Here is a 9,332-nt window from a genome sequence, read left to right on the forward strand (position 1 = left end):
CCCTGCGGATTCCCCTGGCTCTTGGTGACTCAAAGTTGCAGCCGAATCTTTCTGCAGGCGCCTCTGGCTCGCCTGCACGGCAAGGTCTGGGGAGCAGGCAGCAGGAGATCCCCGCAGAGCCCGGCGCCCGGCGTCCAGCTTTCTCTAGTCTCAGTGCAGTCCTTTGAATACACACCTCACTGTGTGAGAGGGGTGTGTGTGGGTGTGGGTGTGAAAACACCCCAAAGCGAAGAAGCCGGGCTGCCGGAGAGCAGCCAACGCGGACCCCAGTCCTAAGAGAGAAGAAAGGAGCAAAGAATCCCGGCGAAAGGCGAAGGGGCAGGACCGCGCGCCTAGCGCAGCGCGCTGGGACGGCTGCAGACCCGGCCGCGCCCAAGCCTCTCAGCCTTGGAGGACCATTTCGTTGGAGGATAGAGCGAGGCAGCCCGGGGACCCCCGAGAACCCAGCCGCCGGAGGCGCAGGCTCTAAATTACGGTTCGTCAACCCAGGACTTGGAAACCCAGAAAGGGAGCCAAAAAGATTTAAACAGTGGCGGGCAGAGGCATCCCGGCGCAGTCCAAGCGAAAATCAATCATGTAATTAAAACGGGGGAGATGGTGAGGCCCTAAACTGGGGGGTCCGGGACTCCGAGGAGAGGGCCAAAGAACTGGCCGTGGCAAACAAGCTGCTAGGGACGGACCCGGTTTGCTCGCGCCATCCGAGGAGCGCCGAGGGCTAGCGGGGAAGTGGGTCATAGATCGTGGTGGATTCCTACTTGGCTGGGAGAGGAGCAGGCTGCGATTCTCTCTTGGCTGCATCCAAAAGTCACCAATGATCCCTTCTGAGGCTCCCCCATTGGGGCTGTGACTCCTGGTTAAAGACCGGTCCCCACATCCCAGGGTTGCCCTGATCTGTCTAGGCAAGTGTTTGTGGGAACCCAGGTGGCACTAAGTTGCTGTCCCTAGGTCAGGCACTCAACCCTGAACCTCCATTCCAGGGATGAAGGCAAGCCTTTAAATTGACCCCCCCCACACACTCTGGGGCGATTAGAAGAAACTGGGGTGGGATGATTAGAAGAAACTGGGGTGGGGGGAGTCTTGAGAAACTGCCTCTGAGCAGGGAAGGGGAAGAAACAGTTCCCCGAAGAGGAAGGGTGTAGGGGAGCTCAAAACCCAGGGAGACAGTCTTGCCTATGGGGGTTTATGATGGTGCAAGATTGGCGTGGCTGACCGGACTTGAGTCTCAGCAGAGCACCTAGGGAGGCACTTCTAGAAAAGGTAAAGTCTCCCCAACTTGGCTGTGCTTGGAAGGAGTAAAATAAAAACTTTCCTTCTCTTCCTCTGCCCTCTTTCCCACGCTGCCAATTCCAGGGGGAGAAATAGGGTGCCCTATAAAATCCTTATAACCTCCCATCGTTTTTCTGCTCTCTCTACAACTCACCATCTACCAGCTTCTTCCCCAGAGTTGGGGTGCCCTTCTTCTGGAGAAGAGGGGGTGGTTGGACAAAAGCTATAGGACCAAGCCTCCCATTTAACCCCCAATTAATACTATCTCTAACCCTGGAGATCAGGGTTCTCCATGGAATTTCATGAATTTTTCCCTTTATCTTGACCCTTTCCTAGTCTTTACCTTCTTGGCTCCTGGTGGCCTGTTCCCATGGGTCTCAGGCAGCTCAGAGGCCAGAATGCATCAAGGCATCTTAGGTTGCCCTTGTCAACCCCACTGAGTTCCCAGTTTTCCCTCCTTTTTTTCTGGGGTCTTCAGGTCGGGAAGCCCTCCATAAACTACCATAAAAGTGGCCCAGTACCATAAAACTGGTCTTTTAAAAAATCATGTGTAAGTTTCTTTTTAAAAATGAAATGTCCTTTCCTCTTTAAAGAGGAAAGTTTAGGTTACAATTTTGAGTAGCACAATATTCCTACAGCATAAGCCAGAATTACCACCACCATCAAGATTCATGATAATAATTAAAGAGAGAAAGGAACAACCCCAATCTAAGTTTTAAAGAGGATATAATCCACATCCTTGACCCGAGTGGGGGGCCCATGAGGCCAGGATGAGCAATGAAGGGGGCGGGGAACTCAACCTCTAACTAACAATTTCTCTAGCATAAAAATGAAACATCAAATTCGTTAGCCCAGGGCCTTCATTTTTCCCCTTCCACATTATAACTAGTTATTGAACTCGCTGGAAGATCTAAAGGCCATTTGCGAAGAGACAAATTTCAATGGAGTTTCCCCATCAATAACCCCATGGCAGTGACCTATTGGAACAAGTCAAACACCCGAGGTGAAATGCAGGTCACTCTGTCTAACCAATATTAAAATGCGGCCACTTTTTAAAAAGCCACTTTAAACGAGATTTGAGGAAAATTGAATTCCAAGGAAAGCAAGGCAAGGCGGGGGAAATCTGTGAGAGGACCTTGCCTATGGTCTCAGAATAAACCAGAGAAATTCATCTTTAATATTTTAAAGGGGGAGAAATTAACATTCCATGATTGCGTTTTTTTTTAAACTACAAGCGATTCCTAGAGAAAAAAAAAGGTTGAGTATTTTCTGGTGACATGTACAGGTTATTAAAATAATTTTAGACCAATTCATTACTTTTACTGGCAAGAGATTTAAGAAAAAAATCAATTAAGCATTTGCATATTCTTTACATACATTAGCCCTGCCTGCTGGCATTAGAAAGGGACAAACATACACATATAGATACAAACACACACACATACACACACAAGGCTGGCCTCCTGCTTTAGTTGGGAAATTCCAAGTTGTTTGGAGAAAAAAATAAAAATGAATTATTTGATTGCAAGCCATCTAAAAATCAATTTGAGGAAGAGGAAAGAGACATATTGCAATTGCTAATCTCTAAAACAACACAAAGGGCAACACGCACACTTGCACACGCCCTGCGCTTCTGAGAGGGGAAAGGAATGACCCTCATCTTCCTTCTGTTTGCTCTCCAAATCCAGAGTTGGTTCTTCCCTTTCTTTTTTTTTCCCCTAGGAAAATCCAGGGAGTCCAGTTGGTGAGATTTTAATGCAGCACAGAAAAGGTAGAGATGCCGAGGTCTCTCTGGCCGGCAGCAGCTTGTTCCAGGGGAGGGGAGGAATATGGGTTATCCAACGGTCAGTATGGTAATCTGGGCACAATAAGGCCTCACACACAATGGACACATATTTTTCTTCAGTGGTGTCAGAAGGGAAGCGCTTTGTACTGAAACATGTTTCTGAAAGAGAAACCAGATCGAGATTTAGAAAGGGGGGGGGGAGCATTTGAGGAGCATTTGAATACTGGCAGAAGATGATTAGAGATAATTTAAAAAAAATAAAATAAAATTGGGACTGGGAAAGGTGGAGGGCAGAGCAGAGATGGAGATCCTGGGGCTGGCAAGGCAGGATGCTGAAAAAAAAACAACAACAAAAACACACACACACAAAAGAAATAGGACCCCATATAAGTAGAAGGATTCATTCCAGGTCAGGGAAAAAGAAACGTAGTGCCCCACACCCCACACCTTGCATTTAGCCAATGCTAAGTAGAGGAGCCCTCCAAAATAATTTTATTTCTAGGGGGGTAAATCCGGTTGAAAATGTTTGCGGTGTGTGTGCATACATGCACATGTGGTAGAATTATGGCTTGCTATTTTCCCCTATAAAAGAGGTGATATCCTCTAATATTAAGCTGTAGGAGTGCAAAGAGTGGTTTTGTTTTTGATAAGTGGTAGAGTTGAGTGTGGGCATATTTGGGTAATCTTCCATTTTCTGATGTGAATGTTGAATTGGCTGTGCAAGCTTAAATGAGAATCTCATCTATTTATGAGGGCACAAGGATGCATTGAATGTACTAATACATTGAATCAGATGTATATATTTATATATATATAAATATACATATATATATAATATATATGTATATTTATATATATAAATATACACATACATTTTCTATCTGTAATAACCACAGACAGATTTTACATTTTATTGGAGGCATCTGAACTCTTAGTATCTCCTTCCATATACTGGCACCCAACTGAAGCTCCTTGCTTCTTCCTCATCTCACATACAGATACCCAGAACCCCCAAAGAGTGAGGTGGAGAATGGGTAATGCCCTTTGGAAGGTTTGGAAGAGACCCTCACTTATCCAAGAAGAAAATGAGAGGAAGAGTAGAAAGTTAAGGCAGGGTGGGGTAGTAGAAGGTGAGGTGGAGCCCTAGGAGTTAAGGAGCTAGGCCTGGCTGGGAGGGGGTGGGAAGCCAAATCCAGGTGCCTAGAAGGGGATTTGGGGTTGGGCTGGAGGGCTACTTCTATCAATTCACCAGTCACCCTTAGGGAGCCCCTGAAGCATGGCTTTTCCCCATGGAGCAAGCTGAGGCTGCCGTTCAGATTTTTATGTAGATCAGCATTCAGCCTTGGTTTCCTTTGCCCTCTCCCAGCAACTATATATTAACCCACCACCAATAATTCCTAAAAATAAACCCCCATACTCAAATTCCCCTTAACCCCAGCAGCCAAAATTTCTCTCTCCTCTCAAAGCCCTGCTCCCAGGAGCCAGCAGCTCTCTCAAACACAGGTTCCAGGCAGACCTGGCTGGGGTGGGCAGGGGTTCAGCCAAGTATGAAACTTTGGGAGATTGTGCATCTCCAGGGAATTCTTCTTCTTATTTTTTTTTACCCACCTGATGGGGTAAGGGACACTGGCCTCTAAGGGAAACTAGCCTGGGACCTAGAAGAGGGAAGGTGGTGTGGGGCTCAGGCTTTCCTCTCTGCAGCCCTAGGGGAAAGCACAAATTTGGAAGTGGGAATCCTCTTCAGCATCCCCTAGGTGACAGATAGAGACAGGCTGGGAATATCCCGGCCTTCAGCCTCCTGCTCATAAGGGCTTTATTTTTTTTTTTTTCCTTTTCCCCTCTGCGTTCCCTTAATTGCAGATGTTCTAATTAAACCCTCAAATAGTTGTTATGCCGTTTTAAAAGGTACTTATTCAAGTGTCAACCAGGCTGGGCTGGGAGGAGGCAGAGTAGGGCGGGCGAAATTAAAAGGTAGATTGCCTAATGCACGTTGGGCGATCATAATAATAAAATCAGAGGGAAAAAAAATTCACATTATGACTTTTCGTGGAAAGGAGGGAGCAGGCAGCCAGCGGCCGCCAGCCCAGCGCCGCCGCCAACACAAAGAGTGCGGCGATTCCGCGAGACTGATTTATGACGTTTTACAGCCCTAATAAAAGCTGGGCGACGAGGCAAGCGCTCCTACCACCGCTGGCAGATTTAGTCTAATAAATAAAACATAAACAGTTAACTTTATGTGTCACTTTTATTGTTATCAAGTAAAATATAGCCGAGCTCCGGCAAGCTATGATTTTAAACTATAATTGTATCAAGTACAAACAAGGGGACCCACTCCCTCCCAGTGGGCTCTCCCTTCTGCCACCCCCCAACTCTGAGTTATGGGATCAGTTAATTGGAATTGGTGGCATGACGTGGCCACCCCTAGATGAAGGGGGTGTTCCTCAAAGCAAACCCTTCCTGGGCCCCCAACCTCCTCCATCTAAGCTCTGCCACCCAACCTGCAGGGTATTCCAGAGGGTGGGTGGCAGAGAGAGGGGAGGGAGCAGAAATGAACTAGGACCCCTATGGCCCACCTAGCCTCCCCAAGCTTAGTGATGTTCCCCCCTCTTTTTGGAAGGCAGCCTGGAGCTGGCCCTGGGGAAATGTGTGTTTACATGTAAACACATGTGCTACATGGAAACAGTCCCTGGCCGGAAGCAGACTCTAGGCACACAGGCCTTCCGCTGAGCTAGGTCTGTTCACTGTAGCAATGGAGAAAGAAGCACTCCTCCCAGGGCCTTGGCGGGTCACCTTCTCAGGGCACTAAGTCCTGGCATTTGAGGGCTCCTCACCCCAACTCCTTGGGAACTAGCCTCGCTGATAGTGTCGGAAAGCTGCAGGCCAGGCGCATGCTGAGTTGCTGAGGCAGCCAGCAGGAGGGCACCTCCACTCTGGGCTGGGCCAGGGATGGTCAGTGAGTACCAAGGGTGGGCCTGGGTTTCTGTGTTCTGCTTTTGCCAACCACTTCCTGTCTCTCTTCAGGGGGGGCTCAACCCCCAGGCCTCCAGAAATGACGTCAGAATCCTTTGCATCTGCTACCTCTACCTGCCCGTGCAGACAGGACGACCCTGCCTCGGTGGCCCCAGGGCCAGAGGGTTGGGTGAGTGCCTAAGGGAAGGGGGGCTGACCCTGGTAGCCTTGGATGGAGAACACTCCCCATCCAAGGCCTCCTGGGCTCAGCCTGGGCCCCTCCCCATCCAACCTCCACTCCAGTCCTCATTCAACTTCCTCTTCCTGTGAAAGGGGCGATGCCTGGTGACCTCAAGGACCAAGATGGGATCGCCAGGAATGGAGAGCTCTGCGAGAACTCAGGAGCCCAGGCCCGAAGGGCCCCCCACCGGAGACCCAAGGGGAGACCTGGGGAGGGGGCTGGCCGGTGCAGCACCACGACAGCCCCCCCAGCCCCCAGGCTCTCTCTTCTGGCAGGGGGCTGTCAGCCAGCGGGGTGCACGGTGGGGCCACCTAGCCCCTTCCAGCCAACCCCACTGTCACCCCCACCGCCCCCCCAGCACCCCCACCTCCACCACACACACAAAAAAAATTGGATACATTTTGAATAAAGCGATTCGGTTCCTTATCCGGGGACTGGGTTGCTCCGTGTGATTGGCCGGCGGAGTCACATGGTGAAAGTAACTTTACAGGGTCGCTAGCTAGTAGGAGGGCTTTATGGAGCAGAAAAACGACAAAGCGAGAAAAATTATTTTCCACTCCAGAAATTAATGATCATGAGCTCGTATTTGATGGACTCTAACTACATCGATCCGAAATTTCCTCCATGCGAAGAATATTCGCAAAATAGCTACATCCCTGAGCACAGTCCGGAATATTACGGCCGGACCAGGGAATCGGGATTCCAGCATCACCATCAGGAGCTGTACCCACCACCGCCTCCGCGCCCTAGCTACCCCGAGCGCCAGTATAGCTGCACCAGCCTCCAGGGGCCGGGCAGCTCGCGAGGCCACGGGCCGGCCCAGGCGGGCCACCACCACCCCGAGAAAGCACAGCCGCTCTGCGAGCCGGCGCCTCTCGCAGGCACCGCCGCCTCCCCGTCCCCAGCCCCGCCAGCCTGCAGCCAGCCAGCCCCTGACCATCCCTCCGGCGCTGCCAGCAAGCAACCCATAGTCTACCCATGGATGAAAAAAATCCACGTTAGCACGGGTAGGCAACTTTGCTTTTTGCTCGCCCCCTCCCTCGTCCCCAGCGCTCCCCACCCTCCCCGGCCCCCTCCGGCCGGCCCCCGTCCTCCTTTCTCTCCTTCCCCCTCTCTCTCCAGGAGCGACTCTGGGTTAGCACAATTGAACTGGATTTACGAGCGAGAATGGGTAATTACATCCCCCATAAATTTTATGGCTTAGCTACTCTGGGCAGTCCGAGCCATGTGCCGCGATCTGTTATGTATGTGTGAAAACTATGCTCGCTTTCTAAGGGCGCATAAATAATTCAGTGTCGTTACAATGAGGATTCCCCCTTCTTATTACACTACAAAGTCTCCCAGCTTCCTTCAACTTCTTGATCGCCCGTTTAGCTTGACGACTTTATTCCTACCATTCCCTCCTCCTGTGCCACCACCACCACCACCAGAGCTGAGGATGAGGATGGGGATGGGGATGATGGGGATGGGGTGGGGGTCCCAGGGGGGGAGCCTGCTGCTTCTGAACCCCACTATTTGCTTCCCTTCCCCTGCCCCCCCACCAGTGAACCCCAATTACAACGGAGGGGAGCCCAAGCGCTCGAGGACAGCCTACACCCGCCAGCAAGTCCTGGAATTAGAGAAAGAGTTTCATTACAATCGCTACCTGACCCGGAGGAGAAGGATCGAGATCGCCCACTCGCTGTGCCTCTCTGAGAGGCAGATCAAAATCTGGTTCCAAAACCGGCGCATGAAATGGAAGAAGGACCACCGGCTCCCCAACACCAAAGTCAGGTCAGCGCCCCCGGCCGGCTCTGCGGCCAGCACCCTGTCGGCAGCCACCCCTGGTACTTCTGAAGACCACTCCCAAAGCGCCACGACGCCGGAGCCGCAGCGGGCAGAGGACATTACCAGGTTATAAAACATAACTCACACCCTGCCCCCTCCCCGCGCCCACCCCCTCCTCACACACAGATTGACTCTTATTTATAGAATTTAATATATATATATATTTTGGTTCTTTTGGCTCTTCCTTCCACCTTATCCCTCGTCGAGTCCAAACAGACAAAACAGATCAACCAACAAGCCCCCCCCCCTCCTGCTCTTCTTCTTCTCCCTTCCACTGTTAAGGACCCTTTTAAAGCATGTGATGTTGTCTTCTTAGCATGGTACCTGCTGGGGTTATTTTTGTTTTTAAAGGGTCATTTAGGGGGTTATTTATTTTTTAAGGAAAAAAAAAGCTGCAAAAATTATCTATTGCAAGGTGCGATGAGCTGGTTTGAGTGAATTCCAGGGGAAACGAGGAAAAGAAAAAAGGGAAAAAGATTTTTAAGCCAATTTGCCTCCTCTTCCTCCTCCTCCTCCTCCTCCTTCTTCCCCCCTCCCTCTTTCCTTAGGCCTTTTTGCATTGAAAATGCACCAGGGGAGGTTAGTGAGGGGGAAGTCATTTTAAGGAGAACAAAGCTATGAAGTTCTTTTGTATTATTGTTTGTGGGGGTGCTGGGAGGAGAGGGGGGAAGACAGCAGACAAAGCTATAAGCATCTGGAGAGCCTCTCAGAACTGTTCAGTTTGGGGAGCCAAAAGAAAATAAAAATGAACTTTCAGTTCTGAGAGGCAGTCTATAGGTAGAACCACTCTCACCCCAACTCCCCACACCCTAGTCATGGTTATTGTGTTTTTGGACTGAATTTACTTGATTATTGTAAAACTTACAATAAAGAATTTTAGTGTCGATGTGAAATACCCCGTGATCAATAATAAACCAGTGGATGTGAATTAGTTTTACGTCAATGTCTGATGGTTTCTTTTTATCCCCCTTCCTTCTCTGGCCTGCTGACATCCTCCCTTCTCTCTAGTTGCCTAAGTTTACTCCAAGAAAACACACAAATCTTTAAGTTTCGATTCCACTTTTCCAATATCCTTAGAAGAACCATCAAGTGGTGTTGGGCAGGGACCCACCCTAGGAGGATATGTGGAAGATGAGGAGTGAATTTTCTTGCCCTTCCCTGAATCTACTGAGTGGTGAGAACCTCCTAGGAAGGATTTGTAGTGGAGTTGGGTGTTGGGGGTGGGTCTTACTCTTCTATAGTTAGGACCCAGTGCCTTATTTT

At 49.9% G+C, this 9,332-nt stretch overlaps 1 protein-coding gene and 1 long non-coding RNA gene across 2 annotated transcripts; both read left to right on the top strand.

The window, feature by feature from the left end:
• Positions 1 to 409: 409 nt before the first annotated feature.
• Positions 410 to 6,466, top strand: LOC126022685 (uncharacterized). The gene is made up of 3 exons (XR_007500272.1): positions 410 to 475; positions 6,074 to 6,191; positions 6,335 to 6,466. It is a non-coding gene; the product is annotated as an uncharacterized LOC126022685 (long non-coding RNA).
• Positions 6,467 to 6,714: 248 nt separating this feature from the next.
• HOXC4 (homeobox C4) lies at positions 6,715 to 9,006 on the top strand. The gene is made up of 2 exons (XM_049783586.1): positions 6,715 to 7,249; positions 7,787 to 9,006. The coding sequence occupies exons 1-2, from the start codon at positions 6,811 to 6,813 to the stop codon at positions 8,140 to 8,142; spliced, it is 795 nt and encodes a 264-aa protein (XP_049639543.1). The 5' UTR covers positions 6,715 to 6,810; the 3' UTR covers positions 8,143 to 9,006.
• The last annotated feature ends 326 nt before the right edge of the window (positions 9,007 to 9,332 follow it).

Source organism: Suncus etruscus, chromosome 11 (genome assembly GCF_024139225.1).
Source record: "Suncus etruscus isolate mSunEtr1 chromosome 11, mSunEtr1.pri.cur, whole genome shotgun sequence".
Lineage (NCBI taxonomy): Eukaryota > Metazoa > Chordata > Mammalia > Eulipotyphla > Soricidae > Suncus > Suncus etruscus.